Here is an 18,602-nt window from a genome sequence, read left to right as displayed (position 1 = left end):
GCTTCCCGCCTCGCCCGGCCGAAATTCAGGCCAGGGAGAAGCACCCCGTCTCCCCGGCCGCGAACTTCAAAAGGAAAAAAAAAAGCCTCGTGATAGGCTACGTAACGATTTACGTAGCCTATCACGGCTAGATCTGCAAAGTCAGCCGTGATAGGCTACGTTAATCGTTATGTAGCCTATCACAGGGGCGTTTTTATTTTTTTAAACTTTTCTTGTAATGGCGGTGGCGGCAGCCAGTCGAAAGACCAGCTGCCGCCCCTGCCCCTGATGAAGACCTGCTGAACCGCTGCTGGGACCCGCCGCCGGGAGCAACATTCGTAAAAGGTAAGTCCCATCCCGGGGGGGGGGGGCGGAGAATTTCTCCCCGAACCTTCGGAGGACCGAATGTGTTGGCACTCGCCCCCCCGAAGTTTCGGGGAGAAATTCTCCCCCATCCCTAGCGCAAACGGCACCAGGTAAGTGCTCCATTTCGCGTGCCTTTCGCAGGGTGGTGGGCTTCGTTCTGCCACGGATTTCGGGGGGCTGAATGCACTGGCATTCGGCCTCACTGAGATCTGTGGCGGAATTCTCCAACATCCCTAGCTACAGGTTATTCACTCAAGGCTGTGCTTTCACTTCAGTAAAAGTAAGGTTGAAGACATGGAAATAAATAAAGCATATATTTTCAGTCATGCTGTGCAGAAAAATCCTAAAGCATGTTACTCAGAAGTAAGTCCCAGCCTGAATGTTGAAGATTTATATTAAGTTTTATTGTTATATAATATTATATATTATTACTAATAATACTAGGCTTTTGGGAATGAATTCTAGACCTCTTTTTTGATATAAGATTGATGATACAATATAGAAATGTAAGGTTGTATACTATATTGTAAGATTGTTAAGGTTATAGATATAGTCTTTAAATAAGAATGACATTGGAGACCGTGTGTGTGTGTGTTGGAGCTTAAATTCAACTCATTAGGGAAGAGGGAGAGGGAGGGGGGAGGAAGGGGGAAGGAATTTTCTTCTTTTTTCTCTGCTTCCTTCCCTCCTCCCTTTTCCCTTTATTTTCTTCTCTTTCTTTTTTCTTCTCTTTTTGTTATTGTGGTGTCCTCATCAGAATATTGTATTGCTGGGAAATTGAAGCACTGATGAGGTTGTTGGTAATTTTGGTGCTATTTCATTCATTTAAAAGAAATAAAAATATATTCAAAAAAATAAAAATAAAATGTGCATATACACGCAAAGAAGAAGTAAGTCCCACTATGTTCAATGGGATTTACTCCCTCGTAGGTGAGTGCAGGATTGCACCCTTAGTAAAGCACAATAGATACTCATTAGAACACAAGTGCTACACTTCTGAAGAAAAGCAGGAGTCAATAGTTACTTAGCATGATGCTGTTATTCAACCATCTGAATGGAACAATAAGGTAAACTGTTTGTAAAGATTGCCACTTTACAGCCTAACAAGATTAATTCTCATATTCAAAACATAATAAAGTAGATTAAAAAATTGAACTTAAATTGAATTGGTGATATTTGCTATTCTACAGGGGGAAAAATCCTCTAACATCTTATTCTCAGTATAAAAACTTATGTGAACTTGATACAATAGGACTCTTATCAGTTTCCTTTATAAAAACAAAACAGCCCTCAGCACAAGAATGAAGAAGTAAAAGGCACAATGCAATTCATTAGTTTTGAATCAAGTAAGATAAAGATGGCAATGGAATATTTGAAATAATACAAAAGAAGAAACGTAATTCAAATTAAATACACATGAAAAGTCCATTTTTGTAATTCCTTTCTGTAAGCAAGACTACCATAGTTCATCAATTCTGTTTAGTTTTATATTAATCATTGCAACAAAAGTGAGCTAATAATATCAAGCCCATGGGTTCGGTTCCAAGCTGCCCTAAGTAGTGCTTACCCATTTTATTGGGAGAGATTATAGCTCAATAATAAAGCATAAGGTCAACTTGATCCTCAGTGCAAGAGTCCACAAATGGAGTCTTGGTTTACTAGCCAATTATTTAATAGCCAATTATTTTTGGTTGCTATCAACGTCTGCACTTCCTTAAGTCCTCTCTAGTTTGTACAAAAGAACATGAGAAATAGGTACAGTCTTCTGTAACTTGAGCTAGGGTACGGAGAAAGTATAGCACACTAGTCAAAATAGGTACTTCATTCTCACTGCAGAAACATCAGTTAAGAATAATTTCCTTCCTGCTAGAGGAGTAGCCCTAGTAGGAATCAGTTTCTCTAAACTTTTAGTTTTTAATAAATGGCATTTAATCTCTGTATACTGTATTTTTAATGTTTTAAATCTTTGTAAAGCATCCCAATAGCTTTCGCTATTGAGCAGTATAGAAATGTAAATAATAATAATAATAATGATGATGATGCATAAGTCAACACTTGCGTGACATTATTACCGCTTCCTAATGCAATAGAAAATTTAGCAGTGCTAAAAAGGGGGCTATTTTGCTTGAAAACAAGGCACACACTCCCAGCATGCCATTTTAAAAGAAGCCCATGGCTTTATTGCCACTGCCACCAAATTTCCTATTGCACTAGCAAGCACTACTGATGTTGCACAAGCACTGCTTTACACTAGTGCCATGTCAATAGCAGTAGCACAGAAAGACCGTTGGATCATTCCCACACACAACTATAATCTTATTATCAACAAATTGCTACTTTTTGGCAACTGCTTTATTCCTAAGTCAAGTCCCTACACAAACAGCTACTTTTCATACTGTTGAACATAGATCTAAAACAAGTGGTCCCAATTGTCCCAATCAGGACTCCAAAAATGGTTTACTATTATTTGATCAAATAGATGCTGTCAGATGTTGTCTATTTTTCAAACAAGTCTCTGCACATTAAAGCATATATAACTCATTCAAAACAACAATCTAAAGTCACTACTGCCAGATGGTAAAACGACAAATGAAAAAAAAAATACCATCTCCCCTTAGTTTTTCTAGTCTTCATATGAACCTTGTACTCTGAATTCCAAGTGAGCCTGTACAATGGTACCAAACATTTTACACTATGCTGCCATCCACAACTATAAAACTAATTGCACCAGTTTGTCACTAGACTGAAAGGCGATACATTTCAGACTACTCCCCCACCCCAATGGAATTTATCTCCATTCACTTATCTATGTTGCAGAAAAGGAACTTTGTTGGTCTGTAGCACTCCATTCCCCCAAAACACCCAACAAGTGCTATGATAGCTTATGAGACTTTTTAGTGTGACAGTAACATGTTTACACTACCTTACCATTCCACCTTCTTTCCAAATTGCTGGTGTCAGTTTCACGGATCCATTTAAATAACTGGATTAAGCACACACTCCACAATTCCCAAAAGTTGTGAAAAAGAAGGAAAGAAAAAGGAATACATCGGTACGTACGTTTTTCTGAAAATTCCAGCATTTATTTGGCATTTTGCTTTATTCATGCACGCCATGGTGAAAACCCTCCCAAGGGAAGCTACGTTCACTCCCTCCCTGCAGTCCTTCTGCCAGCAGGCAAAGACCACTTTATTCAAGAAGGCCTTTGGCATGTAAGTGGGTCTGTTGGGTCAGGTGCTGTTTTTAATTATTTATTTTTTTCTGTAATTATTATGCATGTATTGGATTTTAATGTATTGTTTTAATCAATTGTAATTGTGTAAACCACTTTGAGTGGCATTTTTTGGTAGAAAGGTGGGATACAAATAAAAAATAAAAAAACAAATATATATGTATGTATGTATGTATAAGAGTAATTGTAGAAGAGACTAGCATTCTCCCCTCTGTGAAAAAAAGCAAGTTATTAAAGTAACCTATCACCACACATGTATTAAGAATCAAATGTTCACTTTTGTTTTCTCTGCGATGCACACAAAATCAGCTATGTTTCTTAAAAACTATGACACAGAACATCAAAACTTAAAATTTAGTTATCCCTACTCCCTTGGGGGTGTGCTTCACAGTAAAGTATGCTCCACTTTTAAGTTGTCTAACTAAACCTTGTTGCATATGTATTACAGAAATCAGACTTTGAACAGAATTTTAGTACAGCATATTAGAATTCCAATAAACGTGCACGATAGTTAATGAACTATTAAGTTTTCAGTAAAAAATCCATTGTGTTTACAAAGGAAAGTGGGGTGGGGGGGAGATAATATGCCATGTTTTCCCAACTCTGCACAATCAAGCAGCAGTATCCAAGGTGTCATTACGCAAAATCAAATACCAGTACTGGAGTTCAGCCAAATCTGTCCATTGTGCTAGCAATTGCACAAGTGTAATGTACAACCAGTTGCTAAATGGACTGCACACACATAATGCGCAATGGGATGCACAATGGATTGCATAATCATAATGTGCAACTGGCTGCACAAGTGTTCCATTCGTAGACAAGGCCCTTGAGCGGGTGGTTGTCAGCCAGCTCCAGACACTCTTGGATAAGACAGATTATCTGGTTCCATTTCAGTCAGGGTTCAGGTCTCGTTGCCCTATACGATGACCTATGCTGGGAGAGAGACAGGGAGAGTGTGACCTTGCCGATTCTCCTTGATCTCTCAAAGGCTTTTGATACCATCGACCATAGTATCCTTCTGGGATGATTGTCTGCACTGGGAATGAGAGGTACTGCATTGCGGTGGTTTTGCTCCTGCTTGGATGATCAGCTCCAGAAGGTGGTGCTTGCAGAATATTGCTCAGCCCCATGGATTTTCCAGTACGGGGTTCCACAGGGGGTGGTTTAATCCCTCATGCTATTCAACATCTACATGAAACCACCGAGTGGGGTCATCCAGAGTTTGAGTGTGTTGTCATCAACATGCTGATGACATGCAGCTCTATTTTTCCTTTTCATCTTTATCAGGTGAGGCTGTGGATGCTCTAAATCAGTGTGTGGCTGCGACAATGGACTGCATGAGGGCTAATAAACTGAAATTCAGTCAAGACTGAGATTCTGTTAGTGGGTAGTTCTTCTGAACGGATGGAGGGTGTTCAACCTGTTCTGGATGGGGTTGCACTCCCCCTGAAGGAGCAGGTCCATAGCTTAGGGTTTCTCCTGGAGCCATCTTTGTCAAATGAGGCTCAGGTGGCATCAGTGGCATGGAATGCCTTCTACCAACTTTGGCTGGTGGCCCAGTTATGTCAGTACTTGGACAGGGATAACTTGGCTTCAGTTGTCTATGCTCTGGTAACCTCCAAGTTAGACTACGGCAGGGCGCGCTATGTGGGTTGCCTTTGAAGACAGTTCAGAAACTGCAGCTCATGCAAAACGTGGTGGCCTGATTGATAACAGGACAAGACAGTCCAAACTGGCTGCCTGTATTTCCCAGCCCAATTCAAGGTGCTTGTTTTGACCTATAAAACCTTACATAGCTTGGGATCACAATACCTGATGGAGAACCTCTCCCAGCATGAACCTACCCGTATACTATATTCATAATCTAAGGCCCTCCACCAGGTACCTCCTCAAAGGGAGGCTCAGAAGGCAGCAACAAGTAAGAATGCCTTCTCAGGGGTTCCTCCCACAATTATGGAATGATCTCCCTGATGAGGCCTGCCTGGCACCAAGATCGTTATTTTTTTGGTGGCAGTTTAAGACTTTCCTCTTCTCTCAGGCATTTGGCAACATACAATCAGGTCCTGGATTTTATTTATTGTCGATTGTTTAAAATGGTTTGGGATATATGCATGTCTCTGTGTATGTTGTCTATTTATATATTTGTATGTAAATAGCTTCTATAATGTATTTTTAAGGTTTTAATCCTTGTAAATTGCCCAGAGAACTTTGGCTATTGGGCAGTATAAAAATGTAATGAATGAATGTTCACGCTGCCCAATTAGAATGGAAAGGGCTATAACTAGGAAAACCAAGACCTTAGGGCAGATTTTCCCTGACTGAAGTACAGCCCCCTTTTCAAAATGAGTTCTAGACAATGTATTTCACTGGCGTAGACATGACCTATTTAGCACATAACGCCCACTTCCGGGGTTAAACAACCCAGGAACCGGTGTGGCTGCATGGGAGCAAGCAAGAGCACTGTCTCCTGCCCACTCACCACTTCCTCTTTCCGAAACAACCAATGAATTTGTTATCATGACATCTGAACCTGGAAGTCTTGTTTAGGTGTTAAACCCAGCGTTTCAGGTGCAGATATCACAATAACAACCAAGGAACGGGTTGGTTCCTGGATTGTTGATTGAAAGCGGAAGCAACAAGTGCAAAGGAGGCTGTGAGCTCGCTCGCTGACATGTGGCCATGCCTAAGAGTTAAACAACACATAGTTTGCCATAATGTGTGAACTAGGTCAATAACTTCCTCCTCTGTCTAAAGGGCTAGAAACCAGGAGATTAAAGAATGAAAGTCCATCAGAAAGAAATAATAAACACAGAATGGAAGGTGGAACAAAAGTGTCAAGTTTGCAAAACAAAACGTAGGAAGAAATCAGAAATTAGTTTTGATTAAGAAGGGGGATACTGGCCAGGTACAAAGAGCAACTAAATAAAAGACTGCTAAGGGGGAAAAGCGGAACTGTTAGCAGTTGCAGCATGGAAAGAAGGAAGTAGGAACATAAGGCAATGAGAACGGAAGAACATGGCCTTTTCAATCTGCATCGTAGCTGAGAAGTGTGAGAGCTGTAACTTTGGTACAAAAGTAAAAAACTACTAGGAGGTGAACAATATTTTTTCAACACATGCATCAGTGTAAAATTCACCATAAATCAAAATATCCTGACACCTCAGGCCTGGAGAAAAGTTCTTGCAAATCTAGCAGTCTCCCGAGCATATTTTGCTAAACCACAAACTCCTTAACCTACATACAAATAAAAACACCACACTGAAGTTGTGAAAGAGCTCAGGACAGTTAAAGGCTAAAAAGTTCTGTAACTTAGGTATATATACCTTAAAGTCATTCATGGCATCCTAATGTGCCTGTGTATTTGAAGATCAGGGACGTGGGTGGAAAATTTTCCATTCACAAATTCATAAGTAAAAATGTGTGGATGTCAATTTCAAATACAATATTAGGCAAGTTTGTCAGTTTAAGAGTTGTAATTAATGTTTTTTCAAGTGATTATCCCTAGCAAGTAGAGGGAATACATATATATCTCATTGTGAAATGCAACCAGGGGCGTCATAGATGTAGGCCCACCTGCGCGTGGGCCCCGGATCTTTTTGAGCTGTCCTATTGCCATTTTTTTTTACATTTTCCCATTGACTTACATTGGAAAACAAAAACGGCCATAACTTTTTGAGTTTGTAGGATAAACACATGGAATTTGGAAGCTTGGTAGGCCCCATGCAGCTGAGTGAATATACGAAATTTCAGGCAGTTAGGCCTAGTGGGTTTTGTGCTAATCACAGGTAAAACATGCTATTTTCAAGAAAATGTGCCAAAGCAAAGAGCTGTATTTTTTTGTGCTTCCACATATGTACATGGAATTTGGGGACCTGGCAGACCCTACAGAGATGACTGAGCCTGCCCAAGTTCAGACAGTTAGGTCCACTGGCTTTTGTGCTAGCCACAGGTTAAATTTGCTTTTTCCAAGAAAATCTGTCAAAGTAAAGAGCTATAATTTTTTTGTGCTTCCACATAAATTCATGGAATTTCGAGACCTGGCAGGCCCTATGGAGCTGACTGAACCTACCAAATTTCAGACAGTTAGGTCCAGTGGCTTTTGCGCTAGCCATGCATAAAGTTTCCTTTTCTCAAAGTCTAAAACAAAAAGTAAAAACTGTCAAGCCACCCAGGGGATTAGGGATCCTAATCAGAAGGTGTTTAATGTGACCATTAGGAGGTCACTATCCCTAATCTCTGGTGTAGGGGTTTTTTTGAGGTGCAAAAAACCTCCCCCCCCCCCCAGTGCTTTTCTGCTGTTACATGCCCACTGTTGAGAGCTTGCCTGCAATGAAATTTTGAAGAGGGAGAAGGAAGAGAAGAAAGAGCTCCACGTGAAATACTGGTATTTCATACCACATCTGATTTTACTGCCCCAAACTGGAACCTTAGGATTCTGCAGATGTTTAGTAGCTTCAGTACAACAAAGGATCCAATCAGCCTCCACAAACTTCTTTCTCCCCCTCCACTTTAATTTCTCCTAAACAGATGTAGAACTCAAATAATCCCAAAGGGAGGGTTAGGACTATGTGACGTCATGATTGAGAAACTGCTGGGGCTTTTAAATAGGTTCTACAGTTTTAGAAAAGCTAGAAAAAGCCTTCAGCCACCTCACCTCATAAAGTTCATTTAAGTATGTGCAATCCTTACAAACCCTCCACAGCCTCCTAAATTCCTCTGAACCTCTCTGAAAGGAGCCACTTTGCTTAGGGAATTCTCTCTACCCCCCACCCCCGCGCACATTTCCAATCACTATTCTTCTTTTCTTTTTCCTTCCCCTATCCTGTTCTTTCTTTCTTTCTTTTTCTTTCTTTCTCTTCTTTATTCCACCCAGAGCATATCTTGGGGAATACTTAAGGATAATTCTCTTTGGCGGGCAAGAGAAGTTCTGAACTGTATTTGACTTTATACAAACAGACAAAAGGGTTGGTTTTTCTCGTCCTCCTCACTCAAGTCTTTGAGAAAAGTGGGTTCACATGGTCACAGAGAAACAAATCTGGGGCTGTTTTGTTTGTCAGTTGCCATTATCCAGCAATAGGAAGGGCTGCAGCTCAGTGGCAGAGCGCATGCGTGGCATGCAGAAGGTCCCAGGTTCGATCTCCAGCATCTCCAGGTAGGGCTAGGAAAGAATCCTGCCTGAAACCCTGAAGAGCCACTGCTGCCAGTCAGTGTCAATAATTCTGCGCTAGATGGACCCAGGGTCTGACTCAGTATAAGGCAGCTTCCTATGTTCCTATGAACAGAAAGCTTTAATTTAAAAAATAGGAGTTTTTGCTTTGTTTTTTAAGTGAAGGGGAGATAAATATTGCTAATTTATGCAATCCTATGTATGCCTACTGAGAAGTCCCATTATGTTTAATGAGGATTACCCTCAGGAAAGTATGCACAGGATTCCAGCACAAGTTACTTTTGCAGGGAGGTTTGCACCTTGATGTTCTGCATGTTTACTCAGAAATAAGTCCTGAGTTTTGAACATGATATTGCAAGCTTAATACAGTGCCTACCCAATTCCATCTAATGAATTAACTACCCTTTCAGCTCAGTCTGCATATTTTGTCATTTGTGGGTTTGTGGTTTTTTTTTGCATGAACTCTCGCTTCATTGGTGAGGGAAAGGCACTTAGTACATGCTCAGAGTTTCTCCATAACTTAGCCCTAGGTTTGAAAACAGACTCATTGGTTGAATCCTGGTGAAGTCTTGGCACAAATGAAGTTATAGGGAGGAAGATACAATGAGAGCTTGTGCATTACAAGGAGGAGGTAGAGAGGAGTCACACAAAACATCTGTTTTGATGAAGTGTTGCTGGAGGATGGTAGGATGAGGAGGGATGGGAACAGAATTGGTAGGGGGAGGGGAATAGAATTGGTAGGAGAATGTAAGTGCTCAGTGGTGAAAGAAAAACATTCTGCACATGCTCAGAGGCACTCTATATTTAAGAACATAAGAAGAACGGTGCTGCATCAGACCAAGGTGCATCTAGTCCACGTTCTGTTCAGACAGTGGCCAACCAGATGCCCACTGGAAACCCACAAGCAGGACATGAGCACAATAGCACCTTCCCACCCATGTTCCCCTGCTGCTAACAATGGTGAAATGTAAATAAATTCTAGTAATTCTAAATTTGTGTGCATGTATATCCTTCAGAAACTTTGCAGGTTTCTTGCCTGGGGGACACCTCTAATGACCTGTGCATTTTCATACAAATTTACCCAAAAACTGTTGGGGAAGGGGCGAATGGAAGGGAAAGCAAATCGCTCCCTCCCCCAAATTGGAGAACTCCCCTTCCACATGAACTGCTGCACCTATCCTTCTGAAACTTTGCTGGTTTCTTACTTAGGACAACTCCAGGCTGTCTGTAATTTTCAGAACAATGGTCCACAAGGAACATAAGGAGATAAGTATGTCCTCTTTTGGAGACCTCAAAACGTCAAGGCCACCCTTGCACAAAAACCCTTGTGGCTATCATTCCATAATTTGGCAGACATGATCTCCTCTGATGAGACAATGAATCCTGCATTTTTTATCCACTTCTTCCAAGTAATAAAAATGTTATTGGCAGTTCCCTTTAAAAGAAAATCAAAATATAAACCCTGCACCTATTTTTTTTTCTGACACTGGGCAGGAGTAATCTCCTTCTAATGGGCTACTATGCCTGAAATTATCATCCAGTTCTGACCAAGAGAAAACAGTTACATTTTTTTTTCTAATTTCCCATGGTAGTCAACAGGAAGCATAAAGACTCGTTTTTCCAAACATTGACTCAGGTTTGGTGCTGAGCTGAAGTGGTCCGACTACAAATTGGCCCAAGCAGAAGCAGGATGTTTTCCAAAATGCTAAATTGGGGTCTGAGTTGGGGTGGGGGGGTCAGTGCACACTTCTTATGTTTGTCTGAATGTAATCTATACACACACACAAGCACACTACATGCACACACACACACACACACCCCACACACAGACAAGATGTGCGCTTAGACTCGGATATATGTGCAAATTTTTGTTATGGGCCTGTGCCCCGGATCTTTTAAGAACCTAGCAACACCCCTGAATGGAACTAATAAGAATGACAGCAAAACTGAAGGTGCCCCAACAGTCTCAGTGGAAGAGAGTAGAACTCTCTTAAATAGGTATTAGAGCTGAGAATTGAAACAGATGAGTGGTGGTCAGCATATCATGCACAGTTGTTGCTAAAATTAATTAGTGTGTCAATAGCTAATAATTTATTTATTATAATAATTTATTATTTATATTTAAACAATATAAGGGAAGTACATGGTATTGTCTTTCAATTTTTACAAGCATCCAAATAAAAATGTCTACATAATGTAACATTTAAATTACATTATGGGAGCAATCCTAGGATAATTCAGTTTCCTGGCTCCAAGACAGGGCTCCAACCTCGGAGCCAGGAAACCACAGTTATGTCCCTTCCCCTCACAGCCGGCATGGAGAGAACCACACCAGTTACCTCTCCACACTTGGAAAATGGAGTGTGGAGATGGTGAAAAGGGGGTGGGGAGGGGACTGAAGCCTATCCCATGGCCACCCCAATTCCTCCTTCCTTCCCCCTCCAAGCTGCCACTGCTAGTCGGGCGAAATTGCACGTCTAGCTGAAATGCAGGGTGGCTAGAGCTCAGGGGCTAAGATCACCTCCGCTGTCCTGCATTTGCTACTCTGCAGCCTCTGAGTTTGGAGGCTGCCAGGTATCCAAATATGATTGCACCCTAAGTGGGCGTTAATTTTTCCTGCCTCAACTATTTCAAGACAAATACTACTGAAGTACTGGGGCAAAAAAAAAATAACATGACAGACTTTTTCTTTTAGCTTTGTTGCTTACTAACTACAAGTAAAATAAACATGCTAAATTAAATCACTTTCTTGGGTATCAAAGATTTTTCAAAACGAACTGGAAATTTTCCAGTGCAAATTTACTGGAAAATTTTATAGAAAACATTCCCATTTTCTAGAAAATCCACATCAATATTGAAAACATACGGTATGTTTTAAACCTAATTATGAACACTGTTTCCCAGTCATAAATATTGGTTTAACGTTGTTTATGATAAGCAATTTTGTAAATAAAAACAGAAACCAGTAAATCAGTGTCTCACGCATGAACTGCCAAACACAAAACACTACCTTAATCTGAACCATGTTTTAATCCATAAATTGACCAGAAAGGAAAATATTAACACACTGATAAGGTTAAGATTAAAAAAGGTCAAAGGCCCTTTTCCTTCCTTCCACCTTGATTCAGCAACCAACATCTTACGTATGCAAAACAGAGACCAAATTTAGTTTGTGGAAATACTTCTCAAATACATAAGGCCTGTGAAAAAGATTCCACATTAACCAATAAAATGCTGATTAATACAGGTTTATGAGACATTCCCATAAGCATACTCATTCTTTTACCATACTTTACTAAACCTTGAGAAAGAAGAATTGTGTTTCTCTTATTGGGGTAATGTAAACAAAGCTAGAAGGCTGCAGTCCTAAACAGACTTACAGGGGAGGAAGTTCAGGTCCCACTGAGTTGGGACTTATCTCTGAATAGACATGCCTTGTGCTATTAGACTGTTAAGCTTAGGAACACTTGGAAGTAAGCCAACTGAATAAAGTGCAATGTACTTCTGAGTAAACATGTACAGGATGCGCTATAAATTGTATTTATTCCAGATTAATTCATAATAAAAAGACAAACATTTTGCAAACATGCTGTAACATTCTAAAAGTGGAAACTAAAACCACATATCAAGGTTTAAGAAGTGACAGAATTTAAAAAATGCAAAGTACTACAAAGGAAAAAGGGGCCTAAAATCCTTTTGCAGCAAAATGTTCCTTTATAACAGGGGTACAAAACCTTAGGCCTGGGGCCAATTCCCAATCCAGCCCTCCTGGGGTGGTCACGCCCCTTCCCCCAACTGTTTGATGGCTTCCTGGCTTTTCTGACATTTTTTCCCATTCTAAATGGTTGAAATGCCTCTCCAAGGCTTAGTTACTGGCAGTGAGAACTTTAAGCTACAATATGCTGGTATTTTTGGCCTGGTCCTTTTGCCTTCAGCGCTGCTCACCACTGGAATGTGGCCCCCAAGAGTTTCTCTGAATGGAATTCAGCCCTTGGGCTGAAAGTGGTTCAGCACCCCTGCTTTACAGAATCTAATTTAAATTAACTGCACCTTATAAATAGAACATTTATTTTAAGGGAGGGTTATGTTTTACTTTGTGGTTTTCATTTTTGTGAATCGCCCAGAGAGCTTTGGCTATTGGGCAGTATAGAAATAAATAGTGGAATAGTAGCTCAATTTTGAAAATTAAACATGAATATAATCATTGTTTTAATACAGAACTCTCAACAGAACTTCAACAACAGTGCCTTTACTAAAGAGCCATGAACAAAGGAGTTAGCTTTCTACAATATCTATGAAACTATTTTCTACAGTAACCATGAAACTATTTTCTACAGTAACCATGAAACTATTTTCTACACTTTCAGATTCATATTAAACTAATCCCTGTATAACTTGTGACCTGCCAAGCTGAACACAGCCCACGAGCTACATACTATAACCTCTGTACCAAGTACCTGACAATCCCTGTTTTCATACTCCCAGGAAAACTAACAAAAACACAGCAAATTTACTGAACCCATGGCTTTCTGTCATATATGACAAGGGGAGAGGGATGTTTTGGGTTGGGGAATACAGAAAGAAAGAAAGAAAGAAAGAAAGAAATCTATGGGAAGACATTAATGTGATAACGATATGCCCAATGTGGGCTTAATTAAGGCTGCTTTTCATGAGCTATTCTGAACCTCAGAAAACTTCCAAGAACAAAAAGATTCCCGAGTAGATACTCAAGCCCGAAATACACACGCTTTGTGGCAGGTACAAAGGGTGCAGACCTACTGCAGCTGTTCTTACAGTGACCCAATAGTTCCCCAGTTGTCAGTTTAGAGTATTTTAAGTCATATGTGAAAACCATGTGTTGCAAGCTTCATAACTGATCCAACATGTAAGAATCTTGTAGCCACTGTAAATTCCGCATTGCCAATGAGCCTGCTCAAAATTTGTGTTTATCATCTGAGGCCCCATTATGTGTCCCACCTCCTAGAGGCACAAGGTTGGTGGGTATTTGAGACAGGGCCTTTTGTGTAGCAGCACCCCAGTTGTGGACTCCCTCCCCAAAGAGATTAGGCTAGCCTCCTCTTTATTGTCCTTTAGACAGCTGAAGACAACATTCTTCCACCAAACTTCTAATAGTTGACGCCACTATGTTTTTTTAAATTATTTTTATTATTATGCTTTTTGTAGTTTATACTTTAATTCTTTTTATTGTACTTAATTGTATATCTCCTCAAGCGCTCACTGACAGAGGAGCAATCCAAAAATATTTCTAATAAATAAATACCCAAGTACAACCCTCAGTAACAATATATTTTATCATACTGACAAATATTTATTGTACAAAGACTGAATTTTCCACAAATAGTTTGTCCAATATATCTACATATAGTACTTTTGAAAACTCATTTTCACATTAGTCCACAGAAGCAGCATGACATATAGTTCCTAGGAAACCCTCATCCAGCAATCCATTACACAAATATTCTGTACCAAGTGGGAACCAGTGCCTTGGTTAATATTGTGACCCCAAAGATTTTCTAACTCCAAAGATTTCAAAAAAGCACTCTTACTATGGTCATTATCTAATAGATACCGAGGTATGTATTTCCTTACAATTGTATAATCAAATGCCTGGCAGCATGGTAAATACTGCACACTCTCGTGGCCATAGCTCTGTGGAAGAGAACATGCTTTGCATGCAAAAGGTTCTAAGTTCAATGCACGGCAGGTAAATTCCCTGCCTGAAACCCTGGAAAGCCAGTCTAGAATTCAAAACTGCTCGGGTAAATGGACCATGGAGTCAGTTTAAGGCAGCTTCCTATGTTCATGTAAACAAGTGAAATCCCCTGGAAGTAGATCACTTCCATTTCAGTTTTTGTCATAAAAAGAAGTAGACACTTCCAAAGACTTTAGCTTTAAACAATCTTAGTAATTACAAAAGCTTCAGTTTTCAGAATAAAAAGAAATTTATCAGGGGAAAATATTTTGACCTCAAAGACGCTGATCATCTACAATACTTTGTAGTAAGTCCTTTCAGGTGCCTTCTCAGGTACAGGAAGGTCATGTTTTTAAATTCCCTGTCACTGCCAATGACTTTGGTTTTCAAACAACCCTGAAATTTGACTCCCTGACCTGGTGAGGTCAATGTAACAGTGGAAAATCGTTGATGCATTCGGCAGCTCTTTTGAATATTCAACTTTTGATTGGGGGTTGCTACGTGACATCTGAACTGAGACACTATAGGTCAATCATGGGTTAAACAACCCAGTTAACCTACAATTAGTAGTTACGGTAAGTGTGGGTTGTTTAACCCATGATTAAACTATAGTGTCCCAGTTCGGATGTCAGATAGCAACCCCTAATCGACCCAATCGGGGCCTGAATATTCAAAAAAGTTGTGGAACGCAGCTGGCACATGCCATCGCACATCGTGGGTTAATTGTTATGTGCAAACAGCCCCATTAACAAGATTCTGAAGGTGAAATAGCATTTGATAAAGGGTGGACTTCTCAATTTCTCCAATAACCGTGTACAACAGCTTTATAACGTAACTGTTACTGGAGTGCTTACAAATCAAAATTTCATGCACCCCATCATCTATAATATCCTGAATTGAAATAATGCACCTATTTTTTCATGCATTTGAATCTCCTACTATAAGTATCTTCCCATCCTCAATCAATTTACTCGTCATCCTGGCACGTTTTATTAAATGCAGGCTACAATCCTACTCACCCTTACTTAGAACTAAGTCTTACTGAAATCAATGGGATGTGCTTCTGTAAACGTGGGTAGGATCTGGCTACGCAGCAGACTGATCCAGACCATCTCTTTGTTGTGGATCAGAGATCAGTCTCACTGAATTCAATGGGGCTTACTCCCAAGAAAGCAAGTACAGACTTGCAGCATCAGTCACAACTCAAGACACATTACTGTACTTGACAGCCTATTTCAGTAAAACTGCAGGGATGGGCAACCTGGTGTTCTCCAGATGTTTTTGGACAACAACTCCCATAACCCTTGACATTGGTTAAGCTGGCTGGGGCTGACGAGAACTGCACTGCAAAACATTTGGAGGGCATCGGCCTACTCCCGAAGTAACACATTTAAAACCTGTGTATGGCAAAGCGATTTTTGCAAGCCCCTTTGGCGTCATGCCCACCGTATGCAGCGTTCCCCACATCTCCCTTTCTGCATGCCCTGGTGCACGTGCAGACGTTCAAAGCGTCCACGTGGCTAGGGAGGGGAGAGATCATGATCTCCGTACGCACAGTATGAAGCAGGCAAATGAACTGATCGTTCTGAAAGCGGGGTGGGAAGAAGCACACACGCACCAGTTAGATGCCTGGTTTCCTTTTTCCTGTCCCTCTTCCCAGAACAGAAAGACCGTGTGTGTGCGCGCGCCTGCCTTTTGAAGCAAGAGGCACTTCGGCTCTTGGCTACTAAATGGGAGCTGGCGGGGTGGGGGGCAGAAAGAGAGCAGGAAGGGGACTGAGCCACGGATGCAGAACCTCCGCCTTTCGCGGAGCGACCCCACGGGCGAGGGCAGCTGAGGAGCGATCGGGGAAGCGGCCAGCTCCGCCTCTCCCTGCCATGAGCCACACTACCCCGCAGAGAACGGCGCAGAGGGCGCCCGCTACACACCCAGGAGGAGGCCGTCCATGTCAAAGATGAGGTGAGTGACGGGCTTCGGCGACGCCGGGCGGGACGAGGACGAGGCCATGGCGCGGCAACAGCGACACCGGCCCTCGGGCGGAGAGCCTTCGCTGCGCGTGCGCACCGCTGCCCCCACCCCACCTTTCGGTGGAGGCGGGGCCGCGGCGAGAAGGAAGGAAGGAGGAGCGGCCGGGCAGGCTTTCAGCGCGCACGCGCCTTGGAGGGTTCTGTTCCTCGTATTCCGCCAAGAGACGGCGTCGCGTTGCTGGCTGCGCACGCGCGGGTCGGAGGCGCCCGGCCCTTGCTTCTGGGGAAAGGAACGTTGCCGCGGCCGCGCATGTGCGGGAAATAGAATGGTCGGCGTTCAGCTGCTGTCAGGGTGTCTTGAGCGATGGAGGGAACGGCTGAAGAATTTCAAGTGCTGTGCTGTGCGGGCGGGGATGCGTCGCACTCGCATCAAATGCAATTGCATCGTGTGAGCTAGGAGGAGCCCGAGAAGAGCGTAACAGCCCGATCCTAGGCATGCCGAGTCAGAATTAAGTAGCACAGAGGGCCGAAGCAGACATTACTTTAGGGGCGCAATCCTATGCATGGTTAGACAGAGAAAAGGCCTTCAGCTCCCCATGCTGGCTGGGGAATGCTGGGAGTTGTAGGCCTTTTCTCTGTCTAAACATGCATAGGATTGCGCCCTAAGTCAGTAACCCTCGTTCAACTCAGTGGGGTTTACTTCTGAGTAAACGTGCTTAGGTATGAGCTATAAGCTACACAGTGAGTTTTAGGGCTGTTCGGGTACTTCAATCTGCCTTTCCCCCACATCCCAACACCACATTGGTTCCCTTGTATTTAATTTCCTTTACGGCCCCGTTGTCATCTTGTTGTGCGATTACAAATTATTATGTGTCGCTATATTGCCATCCCTTTGATATACCCACAATCCCCCCACCACAGTGTCCTTTTCTTTACACAGCTGCTTTCCCCGATCGAGCCCTCCAGGAGTTGGATCCAGGATCTGCCTTACACAGGAGGAAGTACTCTGCTTGTCGAAGGTCCCTCCACCCAGTTTGGGGGGATCAAATTCCTCCTCCCCACACCAGAGCTCACCGCATTCAGCAGGGTCTCCTGAGTCTCTGGCTGGCATTTTCAGGAGGCTTGAGGGGCTGCCATGGGAAGGCAGGGGTGGAGAAGTCCACTTCCATCAGCACAGTTGATCCAATGTATATCTGGTTCCAGTCCCAGATGCTTTGTACTACAACTTCCAGCACTCCTGACCATTGGCCAAGCTGGCTGGGTTTTTTTGGGAGTTGATCCAGAACATCTGGAAAGCACCAGGTTGGGGAGGCTGCCATAGGGTGTTTCTACATTAAGCAAACCCTCCACAAAAATCCACATCTTCCAGAGCTTCCTGCTTTCGGTTTCTTTGCAGGATTAGGAAAGGCTCCTTTACACGGCAGCCACCTGGCTTGAATGGAGGGAGTGCCTCCCTCCCTCCCGGGGATGTGTGCAAAGCAGGGGAGTCTTGTTTTCATAGCTTATCTTCTCTCAACCCCCAGGAAACCTCTGGCTTACTTCTGAGTAGACATAAAATGTAAGATTGTGCTGTAAGTCTGCAAGCTTTGGCACACTTATGATCACCCTGTAAGTCTGCAACCCTCGGCACTCATACTTGGGAGTAAGCCCCATTGAACTTAATAGGGTGCTCTGAAACAACAGAGGACATTACTTATGAGCTTGGAGTGGGGGATCAGATGTGTCTCCCTTTTGTTGCAGGAAGGCATTTTACCTTCTTCTCCCTCCAATTGAGAAATGCAGAGAAGCAATCAGCAGGCGATTCTTGCCCTCGCTCCTGTCAAATCTCATCCTGACCGCACCCCCAACAACTGAAAACAAACACAGCAGGCAGACACAGCGGTTTCTTCTGCTATTGAGAATTTCACACTGAAGTCATGGCAGTTCTGTTCTGTGGGCTGGGAAAAATACCACAATTTTTGCGTTTGGGGAAAACATGAAATAGGCTGGAGGAAATGGAGACACCCTGGAGGGTAGCTGCATCATCTAACGAGCCCGCAGACTTCAGAAAGATAGCCATCGCAATAGCAGGATAAAAGCCCTGAGTGATGAACCCCATAGTATTTCCTTAAGCACCAATATTTGGGGGGGGGCAAGGGGACAAAGAGTTGTTTGGCACCTTAAAGACTAACGTAACAT

The 18,602-nt window shown here is 42.4% G+C and overlaps 2 protein-coding genes across 19 annotated transcripts in view; one reads left to right on the top strand and one right to left on the bottom strand.

The window, feature by feature from the left end:
* Positions 1 to 16,495, bottom strand: part of PUDP (pseudouridine 5'-phosphatase) — a 120,066-nt gene extending 103,571 nt beyond the window's left edge. For all 7 annotated transcript variants that reach the window (XR_014789187.1, XM_084844262.1, XM_084844261.1 and 4 more), the window contains exon 1: positions 16,386 to 16,495. Coding sequence is in view for 6 of the 7 variants with exons in the window: in XM_084844262.1 (XP_084700388.1) it covers positions 16,386 to 16,464 (79 nt within the window). In the remaining variant the exon portion in view is untranslated. The remainder of the gene's footprint in view (positions 1 to 16,385) is intronic.
* STS (steroid sulfatase) overlaps positions 15,993 to 18,602 on the top strand; it is a 175,039-nt gene continuing 172,429 nt past the window's right edge. For all 12 annotated transcript variants that reach the window (XM_084844254.1, XM_084844249.1, XM_084844252.1 and 9 more), the window contains exon 1: positions 15,993 to 16,416. The gene's annotated coding sequence lies outside the window, so the exon portion shown is untranslated. The remainder of the gene's footprint in view (positions 16,417 to 18,602) is intronic.

Source organism: Heloderma suspectum, chromosome 3 (assembly GCF_057233095.1).
Source record: "Heloderma suspectum isolate Gila_16-S chromosome 3, 16-S_ref, whole genome shotgun sequence".
NCBI lineage: Eukaryota > Metazoa > Chordata > Lepidosauria > Squamata > Helodermatidae > Heloderma > Heloderma suspectum.
Note: the sequence above shows the minus strand (reverse complement) of the source record. Positions and strands in the feature narration are given on the sequence as shown.